Consider the following 17,298-nt stretch of genomic DNA (forward strand, 5'->3'; position numbering starts at 1 on the left):
AAAAACATAGAATCTGAGTAATCTGTTGAAAATAAGCTTAATTCTGTAAACAGAAGTTGGCCCTGCTGGATCTCTCTTGAGCAACCACGGAAAAGGCACCTTCAAATTCTCAGTCCTCAATGAATGAAGCAACGTCAGAACCTTACACATTTTACCACACAGGTAACCTTCTTAATGAGCACAACAGCATATACAAAGTCTCCAGAGACAGAATGAGGTTAACTGAGCAAGCCTATCAAACTGGGGAAGAAGGTGAATAACTAAGCACTAATATATTCCTTCATTCTGCAATTGCCTGAATCAGGAACATGGATTTAATGAGGAACCATACGTGTTAACATAAAATACTGAAGCAATACAAAGTCACTTTATCACATGATGGACTAGAAAGTACAGAAGTTTGCTGTACAATAGTAGAACCAATTTTAGATTGGATAATAAACTATCTGCTCATGCCTTATCAAAAACTATCAACCAGCCACACCACACTCTATTAATACGCAAAAAACTCACTGGAACTCTGACTGCAGACCATGTTTCATACAATGCAGATATTTAATTTTAAAACGCCACAGAATAAACATTTAAATTTTTCCTTAACAAATCAACAGCTAAAGAACCGACACCCCAGCACAGGGAACTTGCTGATAAACACAGTAAATACAGACTGTATCGCCTTACCTCAGCTATGTGTGGCATTGGGTTAAATCCACAAAGGTTACACACAACTTTCTTGCACTCCGTACATGTATTAAAGTTGGGAGGATCCTTAGAACCAATATTTAGTCCAGTTTTACAAAGGGGACAGGACACCTTAGGCTGGCTGGCTTTTTCCTGTTCTGACAGCTCAGCAGGTTTCTTAGCTTCAGCAGCCTGAGACTTGCTATCTTTAGCCAAACTAGTTTTCTTCTCTAAATCAGATCCCTTAGTCGTTAAAGTGCTATCCACAGTCATTGGCTCCAACTTTTCACTTGCCACAGGCTTGGTTTCTTTCTTTGTGGGAGCAGCTTTTGGAAGGGGCTGAGCCTGAGTGGCCTCTTTGGGAGGTGGCTGAGAGGCTGGAGGCTGTGAAGAAGGCTGGGACTGCTTTGCAGCAGGTGGAGTGGGGCCTGATGTCTGTGAGCCTGGCTGACCAGCTGTGGAAATTAAACTTGAGGCCTGGCTGAAGATTGAAGCTCCAAAACCAAAAAGTTTGCCAGTAACTGTTTCCTGTGGTGTTGTAGGCTGAGGCTTAGGAGCATCAGTGATGCCTCCAAGATTAAGGCTGAAACGCCTGGATTGCTCAGGAGTTTTCTGAGGCTGCTGAGGTTGAGCTGCTGTCTGTGCTGACATAGGTCTGGGACCTGTCCCTGCCTGAGGGCCTTTGGGAGTTGGTTTGGTGTCAGGTTTTGGGGCTGGCTTTGTTTGTACCTTCTTAGGATCATCTTTCATCTGAGCTTTAGCATCTGATTTAGCCCCAGACTGAGATGCAAGCTTGGGATCTGATTTCTGCCGAGACACTTGTGGAAGTGGTTTAGAATCTGGTTTGTCCCCAGCTGGATGTGTGTCTGCTGGTGGCTTGGTAGTCTCTGGCTTTGGGGAATCTGTCACTTTCTGTTGAGCTGATGGAAGCCGGGGATCTGCCAAATCCTGCTTCATGCCCGGTGCTGCAGAGGTAGGCACAGTATCCGTTGTAGGCTTCTGTATGCTGGGTTGGTTTTGCTTCTCTTCAGCCTGCACTGGTTTGGCCTGATCAGACTTTGGAGTAGAATCTATTTGCTGGCCGGTGTCAGAAGGCTCAGCATAGGTTTGCTTTGATTTTACAGGAGGAGACTCAGGCATGGATGGTTGCTTTTTCTGTGGTACAAGCTGTTTAGAGTCTGCTTGCTGCAAAGGATCAGGTTTTGGGGAACCATCCTTCTTTTGACCTGGCTGTGACTGAGGGGAAGGTTTAGCTGTTGAAGCTGGAATTGATGTCTTCTGTTTGGGTGGAGGCAACTGTGGCCCAGGACCGAGACCTGATGCTAGGTCCCCACCTAATGCTCTTTGCATCTGGCAATTTAAACAGAGCCATTCTTTAATCTGCAAGAAAAAAATAATAATTTTAAAGGTATTATAATTAAGCTAAGACAATGTTCATAAAGTGAACATATTAATGGCTTATATTAATGCATAGCTTGTTGCAATATTTCAGAATTTTCTTTAAAAAGGGAGAAATATTACTACTAAAACTGTTTTGCAATTAAAATGCTCAGCTGTTTCTTTTCTGTTATTCTTCACATCCCTGTGATTTGAGCAATCATACAGCCCATGCTTCTAATGACTTCCCATTCAGTTTACACACAGTTTAATACCAGTGGATTAAAACCTAGCAGAATGAAAAAATACTCTGAAATTTCACGGGGCCCAGCAGTGAGTCATTTACAGCAATGATTTGCCAGAAGAGGAAAAAGAAAGAAGAGCCAGATTCTGCTAAAATAGTTTGACAAGTCAAGTCTGCTGATAGCAAACAATAATCCTAATTAAAACAAAGAAAATGCATAATTATCTTTAAGTGTGCAACTATCAAGCTCTCCACATAGCTTATGGTTTTGGTAATTTATTACAGGCACCCATATTAGCAATGTACGCGTATCCAGTGAATTAGGCACAGAAGTGAGTTAATAGACACTATATGTGATAGACACCCACATTTTACCACCAGTTTCAGAGGGCAAGCCTTCATTTAGAATCAGGAAGGGGCTTTGTCTAAGCACTGATGTTGGGAATCTTAATGATTTTTCCCAAAATTCATTTATAATTAGAAGTTCCTAGGGATTACTGGGTTACTGGGATTTTTTTCTCTTTCCCAAAATGCATTATATGAGAGGGATGCCTATTTTCTACTTAATACCAAAAATAAAAAAATAAATAAAAATATATAAATAAAAAACAAAAGTAAAAAAAATCCCTAGGCAGCCAACCCTTCCTTTGCGTTTGCATAGTCTCACAATCTGAGGAAGCATCAAACATGTTAAAGCAACACGTGGCCAGGAAGTATCACGTGCTATTTTCCACATCTTCCATTGCTAGCAGAAACTTTATAGGCAGCAAAAACGCCATTCAATATGGCATGGAGTCCCATGGGCCTGCAAGTAGATACCTAACCCACTCATCTCCAGCCCTACTTCTGTTCTTTAGTCTGTATATGAAATTCAGCGTACCAGCTATGATATTTGCATGCACCATTAGAACAGAGGAAAGCTGCAATTAGGAGAACACAGAAGAATTTGCCCCTAAGGGTGAAGATTTCTGGATCCTGTTTCTTACTCTGGTCTGAAATCTCTCCCATAACATAGGATGAATTTGGAGATTATATATATAAGACGTATTTTGTCTGTGTAATATCAGAGTTCATAGAAAAAAATATGTGATGGAATGGAATGAGGCATACATTCATTCTTTTGTCATGTCTTACCAGCCTGACATTTTTCAGCAGCAAAAATTGATGAACATTTGGATACAGTTCCCTAAAACAGTTACTCCAATTATTCTGATAAACATGGTATATACACAGTCTGAATGAGCTCACTAACAGATTCACAGAGATGCACAATTCTGGCCCCAGCTGCAAGTTTACAGTAATTAAGCCACTATTCATAATAATACTGCTTTTATCTTCCATTCTCAGTACATTTTTATTTTTTTTTACAATTGTTTTAACAGTTTTCTTATCTACGTGCAACCCAGACAGCAAATTGATGTTAAAAGGTAAAGCCAACTGAAACAAAACTGCAGCACTTGTTTCAGCTCTGCTCTGAACTTCTGAAGGAATTCACAACTGCACAGAGGACCTAAGCAATGATGACATTTAGCTCAACACTGATGTTTGATTGGTGGTCAGTTCCCAAACAAACCCTCTGTCCAAGGGAGAATTTCAGCAGTCGTAAGTCTTAATTAAAAGAGCTGATTTTAGACATCAATAATCTCATTTAATTATATAGATTTTGCTACAATTTCTGGATGTCTTCTTTAGCGTTTTCTTGAAGGTTTAGTTTTAATTAAAGACCAGACTCAAGTCACCAACTCTGAATATCCACGTTGGCTGTCACAGAGTTCTGGCTTTGATAGGGTGGCTCACGTTTTCTGTATTAGGGTGGTGGACTCCACAGTGCAAAAAGAAGACTCCATGAGAATTTTTTAATGTACCTGAGCAAAGCAGGTCTTTTCCCACTAACCACAGATCTTTTACTGATATCTGACAATGCATTTTGCATAGTGATTCACTTGTATTTGTAGGGAAGAACTTGATGTTACGAGAGGCTTAGAGCTGCTACTGTTCCCTTGCTTCTTTCTGCCATCTCCACTTGTGGGTTTTTGTTGTTTGTTTGCCCGGTTTTTTTTTTTTGTTTGTTTGTTCACTTTTTAAAAGAAAGTGCTGCACTCTAAGGTAAGAGCCAGTCCTTTCTGAGTATTAAATATATTCTATGTGTTCTATTCCATTTTTCAGTGAAACCATGGGTTAACAGGTAGCTATCTGCTCACACTCAGAAGCTGAGTTCCAGTAAATTTGATTTTAAGTCGCTGTGAAACCTTCAAAGACTCAAAAATAGCTGCAGGTTTGAGTGAGGCTACAGAAGAAGTAGTCTGAATATTTCTTATGTTTAAAGTGATCAAATTCAGACGGATTTACAAGAATTTAGGTTTCAACAGATCAATCTGACCACAACATCTAACTGGAGTCTAAACAAAAATAAATTCTGTGCTACATTTTTCAACAAAATTTGTGCAGAAGACAAAACTTGCAATCTCTAAAATGTTTTGTTGTTGTTGTTATTTGTTTTGTTTTAATATATCTGTATGCATATTTATGCAAACACACTCAGTATTAAAAATGAAGCCTTTAAAAGTTAAAATGATTTCATTATTATCATGGCTGGGCTTCCAAATGGAAAACGTAGGAAGTTTTACTCCACTGTATTATTTTTTCTTAAATCTTTCTAGTTTAGATACAGAACTCCTCCCATGCATCTCGGTGGGAGGAATTAAGTGCCAAACCCCTCTATTCATAATAGCTTATACACAACACCTCCAAACATACAAACCTGTTCAGATTTTAGTTCTGTGACTGGAGCTGCAGGTGTTTAGAATGAAGTGCACTACATGATACTTTTTTGTAACAAACACCAGCCTGTCCTCTACTGCAATTACAGAGATTTTTACAAACTTCAACAGGAGCAGGCCTGTTAAACACAGATTGACTTTGAGGGTTATTGTGCTTGATGCAAAACTTAGTAAAACTTAGTAAAGTACTAATGCTTATCTATCCGTAAAGGTCTCACTGGACAGCAGTTCTTTCGATGTATTTCTCATCTCTCTACCTAGAATTAAAAGGCAAAACTTTCCATGACAAAACAAAACACACAAGCTTTTGTTATTCCTGTCTACTTACAAAAGAGATTATCCTTTGATGCTGAGAATTCTATGCTGCCTATTTTTATACTTTAGGTGGGTAAGTACTTTTATACTTCTTTCTTTCAGAAGAAATCCATTAGTAATTTCCTTCACCCTGAGAACCATGTCATCAAGTGTCATGACTAGGATTGCAAATGTGACAAACTTCATTGCATTTTTTTTTCAGATTTAAAACACTGAATACAGAAAGTGCTACCTTGCTTTCTAGCTCAGTGACGTGGAAGCTATGTGCTCTCAAAACAACAAACAAGTTGCTAATATATATTTCATGCATTATGATCCATAACATCTAAAAATTTTAAAAGCTTTGTTTTACTGGTTGGGAGCAGCAAATGAATTTATTAATGATATTTTACTAACTGGAGCCTACTCCCTTCTGCTAAAGTGTTCAGATTTGTTCTAACTACGAAACATAAGCAAAAACAATGTGAAAACTGTCAGAGTGCAAGTACATTGATTGGCATGCTCAGTTTCTTTTCTTGCAGACGATCTAGGGGAGGAAGAGAATCCAGCTTGATTCAAAGATTCCACATATACAATGAGAGAGATATTTTTTTTGTACACACTTTATATAAAAATTACTGGCACACTATCCATATGAAGCTCTTGGAAGCCATTTTAACAGTTGTTTTGCAGAACAGAGCTGCAAGGCAACGCATCTCATTATCATTTAAACTGACCACTTGACACTATAAGAAGAAACTCTAAAATATGCATAAAATATTAAGATCTCTTTACATCACCACAGAAACACGAAGATTTATAGAGGTTTCACAATGGCAAGAAGATGGAAAGGGACTTTGTTTACAGTGCTCAAATCTGCCCCAATTCTTTATAAAAAAATTATGCTTCTAGTCTGGAAACATATCAGCTTATTTGGTACCTGACAACTTCAGAGAGAAGGAAAGTAAGGAATCCAGATTTGGCTCTCAGCAGACATTTTTGACAAGATGATTTGAAAAACATGGAAAATGAAAACACTTGAGCCCATGACTTTATGCAGCTTCAAGTGAGGCAGAAGAATACTGTAAGAGAAAAGAAACTAGACCAGAAGATCCTGTTCTGAACAAAAAACAGTTGCTACCACAAAACAACATAAATTTGTATTTCAAAATACAACTGGAAATGTCTTCTAAGCAAGACTGAGCAATTCTGGAAAGAAAAGGTCTCCTTCTACACCATCCCTCCATAAGATCTCAGCAACTCACAATAATCATGGTGAAATAAACATGTAACTGTTGTATATTATGCAACTTATACTCATTGGAGGCAAGAGTTAATCACTGAAAAATAAATATTTATCTTCCTTTCAGATACCAGCTGTAAGAGGTGACTGAGAAGCTTACGAAGAAACACCAACTCAAAATGCTGACAAAAACAGTGCTAGGTTCATCTGCAGCATGTTCCTCAGGTATCAGTTCCACAAACTGCACTAGTGGTTATGAACACTGTTGCATGCACCTAAGCCAATGTTCAAACAAACTTTTAAAAATTAGTCATTTTCAAAGACCATTTTAAATGTTACTTTCAACTCAAAGTTGTTCTAAAATGTAGATGAATTGTATTATGCAGTTATCACAATCCTATCATACTCTGATATTCTGCTTAAGTTACTAATGCAAAAAGCTATGGTTTGCATATGAAGCATGGGTGTTTGGAGAACTATTATTCTATGGCCTATGTAGTTAGAACCATAAAATAGCCAACATAATCCTTTGGACAATTTTTTTTTAACACCAGTATTTCAAAATCTCTGAAAATAAGTTTTTACAGTCAAGCATGTGTTTAAGCCACCTGATGCATCAAACAAGAAAAAAGAAGTTTTAATGCAGTTCAGGCACTGCATCACTCATCACTGCAATAAGTGCTGATTACTTTCATTAATTGCATCTAGATTCAATATAATAGAAATACATAAATGATAAGCAAAGAATAGAACTGCAATTCAGGAGTGCAGCAAAGAGAAGGTTAAGAAAGTTCATCTATGCTGCAGAATGATCTGAGGGCATACAGCAGGAATCTGAGTGGGGATTATACTGTCTGCTGGGAGCAGGGTTGGGCCATGCTTCCTGCCCAGTGATTACCCAGCAAACAGCATCCCCACATCACATGGCCTAACCTAGTAGTAAATTACAGTTGCTGAGCAACAGTAATCCTGGTGCAGATGGCTCACTGCAGTTGACATCTTTAGCTATGCAGATTAATTTATTATTTACTTGTGTTAAAAACTGGACAGGACAGTCATCTGGGCTAGTGAGGAAGCACTGCAATATATTGTGGAACATTGTCAAGCTGAAAAAACGTGGATGAAATATTTGTCCTATGTAGCTGTGTGCTTCTTCCTATGTTCTGACTCTTTCCTAAAATAACAACAAAAAACAACCATGGCATCAACACCATTAATACACCTAATCATAAATACAAAACAGCAATGTAAGCAAGCAGTATTCTCAAAGAGAAATTATGTGGGGGTATGTTTAAGAGTATTCCACACACAGTATTCTGTTCTAGGGACAGAAGTAAAAGAATGATACCAACTTCATTTCATCCCCAAAATTGCAGTGTCAGTAGTACTCTTTGAAGCAACACAAGTATTTCACTCAAACATATGCCAAATTTTTATAATCTTTAAAAGACTACCAACTAAACAAAGCTTGTCTGAATCTACCTTCTGATCAATGTGAATCCAGACTAAACTCCATCCTCTTTTACAGAATACATCTAGCTTTACTTTGCAATAGTTAGAAGTGGATATCTAAATTAATAATTTGAGAAGTTATTTTCTCTTTTCAAAACAAAACATTAAAAAAAAAAAAACTTTATACTTTGTGACCTGCTACTATTGAAAGTCACAGCAAATCCCTTTCTGTTTATATCGCATTTCCAGGCCATGTTGCTTCCTGGTTCATACACCCTACTACAACACAGCAGTGCCTAGACTAAACTGCATGAAACATGTGAATTCAAACAGTAACTTTCTTCACTATCATGTTATCTGCAAAGATTTAGCACAGTCATTTTTCTTATTTCTATTATAAGTATAAGCAAAATTCATCTGAATTCACCACAGGAATAACAGACATATTCCTTAAGTAGTGCTTTAAATTATTACATATTCATTTCCCTGTAAACGCTAATAATAATAACTGAGGAAAATGAATGCCCGTCTGCGTAAATTCTCTTTAGTTCCTGAACACATTTCATGTCCAAGCATTTACTACTGCTTAGGATACTTGGAGATGTAGCACATTAATAAAAACAGATACCAAATATAATTGTGAGCATCTGAACCAAATTATTATACTCTTAAGTTACCAATGGATGCAGTAGGATTGTACATAAAAATGGCTTCAGAAAGAAAAAGGAAAATATCAAGAGTGTAGTACCTGGATCAACTGATAGGGAAATTTCCTAGCTCTACTGAAAGGAGAAAAATATTGACACATCACTTCCCCTCCACTCAAGAAACAAACAAAAAAAATGTTTTCATACTTCATGTTGAAATGGGGGAAGGAGGAATGGGGAGACAGAGACCAGTGAAACATTCTATGTGGTCCAAAATCAGGCAGTGTAGGCAAGGCAGTTCATGAGGTACAGGCTTGTCTGTACTGAGGTTGCAGTTAGTGATGACACTTCATCCTGTGGGTACAGATGAAGGGACAAGCAAATAAAGTCATTGTGGGAGTCTTCCAGAAGCCGTTAGCTAGGATGACACCAATACTCCCCAAGGCAATGAACATGCAACCAAGCTACCAGAGTTCAAGAAGCATTTGGACAACACTTCAGACATATGGTTTAGAAATTTGGGTGGTCCTAGATGGAGCCAGGAGTTGGACTCTAAGATCCTTATCAATCCCTTCCAATTTGGGTTATTCTATGATTCTTACTTGTTCACAGTTTAAAACCTACCTCAGTTATCAAACATATGCACTGGTCACTTAGGTTTATCTGTAACACTTTGTGCTTTTTTGCCTAGCTTCATCAGAAAACAAATGTTCAACTGAATGGATAGTCTCTCAGATGGCCCTGTTCATTTCAGAAAGCCTACTCCTGATTCAGATCATCTACTCAACTGAATCCTTTTAAATTTAGTGCTGGCTTCTGATGCTAATAGCTGATAGGAATGATTTTAGGAAAACAGATTTTTTTTTAATTAAAAATTATCATCATGTAATAAAATTAACACACCTTCCACAAGTTTCTGACGTACGTAAAAGAAAAAAGGCACAGAGTACCAATCAATAAACCTGTTTATATAATTTTCCCCAGTACTTTATGCAACTGTTGCTAGGCACTCGTGCCATGGTGATGAGTGAGGTACAAATACCTAGACAGATTAGTGAGATGTTACTGAACACATTATGTATGGTGTATTTTCTCTCTGGACTGCTGTGCAAAACCAAGATACAGTCTGTTCCTCTTCCCTAGGGGGACAGCAATGTCAGATGGTTCAGAAAAACGTTCAAAGGATCTGACCTTGTGGCAGTAAAGTATCACTTTCTGCTCAGAGTTCCATAGTTCTCCCTAATGAGTAAAAAGAGACCTAGTGCATGTACTACTGCATCTTACACAGACAATGAAAAAGGTGAATGCAAATACAAAAAAAACCTCAGCACTTGCCACAACGGTTTGGCAATGCATGCAAGTATTTTCTGAGAGAGTTTGTAAACCTTACTCTATTCCTACCAGAATCAGCTGGTATATTCCATATACTGAATATAGAAACTTCAAAAGATTTACTCTGGAAAATTAATCCACTCTGCTAGTTGCAAAGACAAAACTACCCTGTAAAACTTATAAGATGTCAAGGAATTTCAGGTGGTAGTTCAAGCAGCTATATAGAGGAAAATGTCAAAAAAGATGTAATATCAATCTTTCTCTAAATAAATGCCTTTTATTCTCTCACCTCTGCTTTGAAAGTATTGTTCTAAGACAGAAAGACAAAAACAATAAAAATAGAAGCTAAAAAGGGCATGGAAAGGGCAACAACACAGAATTACAGAATCATGAAACTTGGCAAAAAAGATAGCAGGGTAAGTCAAAATGTAACAGTAAGAGAAGATAAAGTCAGTAACTGTGTGAGAAAGACTTTTGTTCAGTAACATTTCAGAAGGATTCAAAGAGTAACCAAAAGAGAAGACACCATAGTCAAGAGAATTGACAGCTAAGACAAAATTATGGGTTTTGTGCTAGACAGGAAGAAATGTGTGAATTATAGAGAACAAACTTTTGTTAATAAATCTAAATATTCAATGGAGAAACGTTTGAGAATATTTCAAGCAGGAACCTTTGCAGATGAAGCGATTCAAATTTTCTTATCTGCCAGAACAGGTCCTATTACTTCACTCCAACTGTTCAATAACACAGTCAGATGTGATTTTCACTGCACTTCACTGAAGATAGGAGCAGGACACCCACAAGGAAGTTTCACCAAGACAGCTGGTGGTGCAGAGCTTAGCAAATGAGAAGAATCTGAGTGGGAGTTAGGAGATTAGAAGTAATAGCTGAATAAATTAGATGTCCAATACCTCCATTTACTAAAATGCTTTCATCATGAAATAAATGCATATCCTGTGTTTATTTCAATGTGTAATATGAAATGCAAATTTGCTTTTACATATGTATGTAATCAGTTAGTCTTAAATGCAGCTGTATTTATTGTTTTATAGCCCTGAATTTCACACACAGAATATCCACTTCAAAAACTAATAGCTTCACAGAATTTACTTTGAGATCTTCTTACATAAACACCCTTTCTTTCTCTTTCTTCAGATCCACTTCACTTAAACATACCAAACTTGTCAATCATGTCAATCATTTCCACAGAACATCTGAAGTTCCTGAAAGAAGCTGAGCTCAGAGCTCTGAGAGACCAGAAGAAATCACTAAGGAAATAGAAATCAGCATCTAGAAATAAATCTAAGAAATTTTGGTCTAAAAAACATTGCTTTCTTAAAAAAAGTTCTTCTGCTATCTGATAACATTACTTGTTCATAACATAATAAATCTTTTTTTCCACTTTCTCCAGAATGACATGCTGGGCAGTAGAGTCTCAGGTTTAAGATAATACGGGTATTTTTTCCCCCTATATCATATAGAATTGATAATACAATCTCCAAGTTTGTTTGCAGTTGCTCTGACATTTCTGCACTGGGCTGTTCAAGACATCCAGTAGATCTGCAATCTCAATTCTGAATTTCACTAAATTCCAAGAAGAGAATACATTGCTAAACAATTCAGTGCGCTATCTAAATCTTTCAGGTTTAACTTTGACAGTTTTAACAACAAATCAACAAATAATTACCAGCCATGGAAAATTACCTCTTTGTTACCAGACACCAACCTAAAAACATCACTAATAAACATACACTGAAATGCAATCTAACAAAACAGTAGTATTCTTAAATCACTGCAGAACACGTCAAACAAGAAGTGCCCTGAAGGTGTGCAGTCTCCATCCTTAGAAATACTCAAAACTGGACAGGACACACTCCCAAACTATCTGCTTTAGGTGATCTGTTTTTAGCAGGAAGTTGGACTACACAACCTCCGGCCCCCAGTAACCTTAGTGATGCTTCAATTCTGTGATTTGAAATCTAGGGATACTTGTCAGACTGAAAATAATGTCTGTACTCTTCTTCCTATTGCCATCTGTTTGGGTATTAATTTAGCTGAACAGAAGGCAAAAGCAAACTCCCCAAGCCCCCCTTCTGGCTGCTTTATAACTACTTAGTCTTTACCATCAGGTCAATTTCTATAAACTCATAAAATTCCTGTTATTGGGGAAAAACAAAGTAAACAGAAAAAACCTGTATCACAAAAAGAAAATTAGAGTATCAGGATGTATAAGCAGACATTCAAGAAATAAGATATCAGATCTTCATATGAAGTCTTATTCCTGTGCACAGCAAGTAAAGTCCATATATATGTATGGGCACATAAATCAAGCCAGTGCAAATATATCAGGCTAAGGCGAGTTCATTTAAAGTACTAAGATTGGTTTCTACACCATTTCTATGCTACGTAATTACAGCTAGAATAGTAATCAAAGTTAGAAATAGTCCACAGAGATCCCTTAGCATCACACAAGAATGAAGTAACCTGAGTATCATAGAGGCAAAATTCATAACTCAGGCTTTCAGCTAATGAACACCAATGTAGTTACAAAGCAAATCCACCCCAAGTCCTTTTCTGAAACCCACAGTGGACCTATGAACGTAGTCATTTTCATATTCAATTGTTTATTTAGTTATTTACATATTTTACTTTTTAGTACTTTATGTATTTAGAATGTATTAGCACATGACTATTGTCTGATTTTAAACAAAGAAAAGGATTAATGTAAAATCAAGCAAAATTTTTAAGAATTCACAGTGGTGTCCCCTTTTTTATATGAAAAAAAACAAGAACACATTCCTAAATACTATACAAACAGTGAACCGTTACCTTCCTTTTCACTGTACCATTACATTCTTTTTCATCTTTTTACAGTAAGGGTGACAGCACTGGAGCAGGTTGCCCAGAGAGATTGTGGAGTCTCTTTCTATGGAGGTATTCAGGACCCATCCGGACGCCCATCTGTGCAACCTATTGCAAGGTACCTGCTTTAGTGAAGGGGTTGGACTTGATGATCTCTTGAGATCCCTTACAACCCCTTTGATTCCGTGATCCCCTCTTGTAGCCATTTTCCTGAATAGCATGATTATTTCTCTGAACTCATTAAGGCCTTAAATGGTCATTATCATACACTGTAGCAAATCTGATATTTCGGCATAATGTAGGGAAACTTAATTTTGTGCTCTGGTAATGAACATCAGTTTAAAAGTTACTCACCTCTGTAATATGAGGGTTAGGATTAAATCCACACAGACTGCAGACTACAGTATGACACTGTGTGCATGTGTTGTAATTGGCCTTCTCTGGTGTGTGCAGCAGCAGCTCAGTGGTAGTGCAAAGAGGACAAAAGGTTTTCTTTGGGGTGGATTCCACAGGCTGGGCTGTGCTGTCTTGCTTTTGCTGCGAGGGCTTTTCAGACCCTGGTTGCTGGCCTGGTGGCTTTGTAAGTCCTGGTTGTTGCGCTAAGGATTTTGTGGCACCTGCAGTCTGAGAAGATGGTTTTGTGGGCCCTGCCTGTGGTGGTGCTTGTTTCACAGGCCCTGTTTGCTGCAGAGGTGGCTTCCCAGGTCCAGGCTGCAGTGGTTGTTTTGCAGGTCCTGTCTGCTGAGCAGTTGGCTTTTCAGATCCAGGTTGCTGTTTAGGAGGCCCTGCTTGCTGGGCAGATGGCTTTACAGGACCTCCTTGCCTTGCAGGCAGTTGAGATGGTTGTTTTACAGGTCCTGACTGTTGCGATGATGGTTTTGTGGGAGGTGGTGCCTGGGATGATGTTTTAGCACTATCTGATTGCTGTGGCAATGGCTTTGTTGGGCCTGCTGAAGTTTTCACAGAAGTTTGTTGCTGACCAGGCTTTGTTGGTTCTGATTGTTGGAGCTGAGATTTCTGTGGTCCACGTGGCTGAGGTGGTTGTTTCGTTTGTTCAACCTTAGAATCTCCTGGGTGACTTGGGCCTGGTTTCTGAACTTGCTTTGGTTCCCCAGGTTGCTGCTGCTGAGGCACTGGTTTGGAAGACTCCGTTTGCTGAGGGGTAGGTTTGACAGGTCCTTGTTGACGAACTAGCTTAGGAGACTGTTGTTGAGATGAATGTTTTGCAAGACCCCTCTGGTCCTCAGGTTTCCCTTGCTCTTTCTGGGTAACCTTTTGTTTCCTACCAACTTCTTCATGGGCTGCATCTGAATCTGATATCAAATCAAAAGGATTGAATTTATTCACAACTGAAGTGACTGCGCTCAATGGATTGGCTTCTGAAAGAAAACTGGGCATCATACTTGGCTTCTGATCTTCTTTAAAATCAGTCCTGGACTTTGATTCCCTTAGACTTATAGACGAGGGACTCCGTCCAGGTGTTCGTTGTTCTGTCTTCAGCACATCTACTGTTCTGCTTTTACTTAAACCTGGTCCTGGATCTGGAGGCTTACCTGCTTGCCTTGGATGGTGGGTTGTATCAAGATCAGGATGCCTGCAGAAAGGAAGTGAAATAAATTAAAACAACGCAAGCTATTGGGGAAAAAAAATAGTTAAAATAATCTGCATCTGTGCCCCTAGAAATGCTTAGGTAACAATGTGAAGATCCTCAGGTGCTCAAGCATCTCCAATTCCAAGATTTACAACATATTGCATATAATAAGTATTTAAATAAAAATTATTGTTCTGTAAGGGCTTATGCAAGTATTAATTCACAGACTGACTTAGAAAATAATCTCATACAGCAACTGTGTTTAACCAGATAATTTTCTCTTCAGAATGATGAAGAATTCAGAACTCCTATTTTACTAAATCCAAACTATTAACTTTCCACTCCAGCCCTTGGGATACAAACATGGGGAGACAAAGACAACCAAAAGAAACATGTTGGAAAATTAGCAGATCAAAGCAGAGACATAAACACAAAAAAACACACATATTAGTAACTGCTTATGTACTTAGATTCTGGCTATTTGTACAAAGTTTTGATATATTTACAATGTATTATACAGCAAGGATTAAAACTCCTAAAAATCCAGGTACACTCAGAAGTAGGCAGGTTCTTTTTGTCTGTGTTTGGCAGGGAAATATTTTCACTACCACCTATCCACTCATTACTCAGAATATTCCAACCAGATGAAACAGATGACAGTACACAGAGTATGTATCAAAGCTTTCTTTTTTCAAATAGAGCTATCAAAGAGCTTACTCCCAGCATCACTCCAAAAATTCACATTGCCCATCAATAATAAAACTATTTTTTAACAGTTACACTTTGCTTTGTTTTCATAAAGGATAAAAGAAGGCTAAGAAAATAGGAACCAATGTCATGATCACGTTGTTATATACAGCAAGGTATTCTATTTGTTGCTATACTCAATTGCAGCTTGAGGACATCATAGTGCATGCAGTGCTGTTGCCACAGGATGTAGTAAAATATTCTATTCACTGCTATCACTGTGCTTTTGCTGGAAGATATGTTATTCCTTCAGTGTTGCAACTATAAAATTTTCAGTTTTCACTTTGAGAGATCCACTTAAGTGTGAACTTGTTTTTGAAGACACTACATTTCTTTTGAGGTGTTCATACCAAAACAATCACTTTTTAGATTTAATTCCATTCCATGAGCAAATTGTGCAGTAACTTTTTATTACTGTTATTATTTCTATTAAGATTTTTAGCAGAAGGCTACACAATGATATATACTGGATACAGTGAAGACTGTATTTTACACTGTTGATGTTACAATGGACTTATTATTACTGATGATTAATATTTTGAGTTTTCATTGCCTACCTAATAATGGTAAAATACTAATGGGTAAGTAGTAGCAATTTCTACAATTGTTAATTCTCTCATCTGATTTGATCATAATATCTTATGTTTGTTTGGCGTTTGGTTCTTCTAGGGTGGTTTTTTTGTTTGTTTGGTTGTTTTTTTTTTGTTTGTTTGTTCTTGTTTGTTTTTTTTGAAAATTAAAAATTTTCACATGGAATTGTATTTTCAGATTTCCATACCTCCATTTACTCTTTTCCACTTCTTGAAAAAGTCTTGGCCTTAAATTGGAGAAGTTTACAATCTCAATGTGCAACTTAAGAAATGGAGAAGGTGTATTTCCACTGACATTAGTAAAAGATTGTTAGCTCATTATTCATGATGAGGATAATTCACAGAAGTCCAGTGATAATTTAATTCCACTAGGCATTTGGCATTTTTGCTATGTAGAGAATACAACTGTAAAGTTTAATTAGAAGCCAGGCAGGTCTGTCTTTTTTTTTTTTTTTTTTTTTCCTTGCAATTTAGATAAGCACTCTAGACTTATCTGAATAAGTACTACTTGCTAAGTGAAATCATTTCAACTATTGTATCAGTAGTACTCTGGTACACTTCCAGCATTCACATCTGGAATTGCTGAAAAGAATCAGTCAGCAATGCAAAACAGACAGGAGGAAAAAAAAAATGGAAAAGGATCAACAGTATTTAATCAACAGTTTTAATAAATACAGGTCAGGAAACATGGAACCACAGCAAAACCTTACAATGTGATTGTGGAAGAAGAAAATAACTGTTTATAAAAATTGAACTAGGACATTAACAAGAATAAATAACTGTGAGTTCCTATTGGCATGGAGTTCTCATTCAGCTTTCATTTTTATCAAAATAATGTGATCTATAAATTTCCACCTGTTCAGATGTCAGAACTTAAAATGAGATTACAACCCATGAATCTACTGAATTAAAAAATATATATATCTGGTGCTGCTGTATTCTCCAGAACAGACTTGTCTTGCTTTTTTACATAGCACTATTTCTAAGTGATGGAGACAGAGCGTGCTTAACTAATGAAAGAAAAAGCCTTGAAAAGACAAGCTTCCTAAGAAACATTACCTCTGTCAAAAGCCAGGACTTAATCTCTTTAGTTTTAGGTAGTCAAAAATTGAAGCCTTGTTTTCTAATACCGTTTTACAACCAACAGGCAACTCAATGACAGACACTGAACAATTTTAATGAAACTGCAGAATTAGAAATTCTCTGGAAAAAAAAAAATATATATATATATATATACATATATATTTCAGAAGTTTTTGTTTTTTAAACCTTCTGATCCATAAAAAAAGAAATCACCATTAGTCCACATCCAACAAACAAACTCATCTTATTTTTCCTCACCTAATTCCTTCATTTTCATCGCTATGTTTCTCCTCATTTGGCCTTGATTCACAGAGCTCATCTTTATTCACTTAAATGAGTTTTATAGGCAAATCAAAGCTTAATTTGCAGTTAAGC

General features: G+C 37.3%; 1 protein-coding gene across 7 annotated transcripts in view; it reads right to left on the reverse strand.

The window, feature by feature from the left end:
- The window catches only part of PCLO (piccolo presynaptic cytomatrix protein), a 311,224-nt gene that overhangs the window by 290,491 nt on the left and 3,435 nt on the right, over positions 1-17,298 (reverse strand). For all 7 annotated transcript variants that reach the window (XM_052680947.1, XM_052680949.1, XM_052680948.1 and 4 more), the window contains exons 2-3: positions 13,267-14,506; positions 682-2,061 (exon numbers count right to left, since the gene is read on the reverse strand). In XM_052680947.1, coding sequence (XP_052536907.1) covers positions 682-2,061; positions 13,267-14,506 — 2,620 coding nt within the window. The remainder of the gene's footprint in view (positions 1-681; positions 2,062-13,266; positions 14,507-17,298) is intronic.

The sequence above is a fragment of the Tympanuchus pallidicinctus genome, unplaced genomic scaffold, assembly GCF_026119805.1.
Source record: "Tympanuchus pallidicinctus isolate F22 unplaced genomic scaffold, pur_lepc_1.0 scaffold19, whole genome shotgun sequence".
NCBI classification, from domain to species: Eukaryota; Metazoa; Chordata; class Aves; order Galliformes; family Phasianidae; genus Tympanuchus; species Tympanuchus pallidicinctus.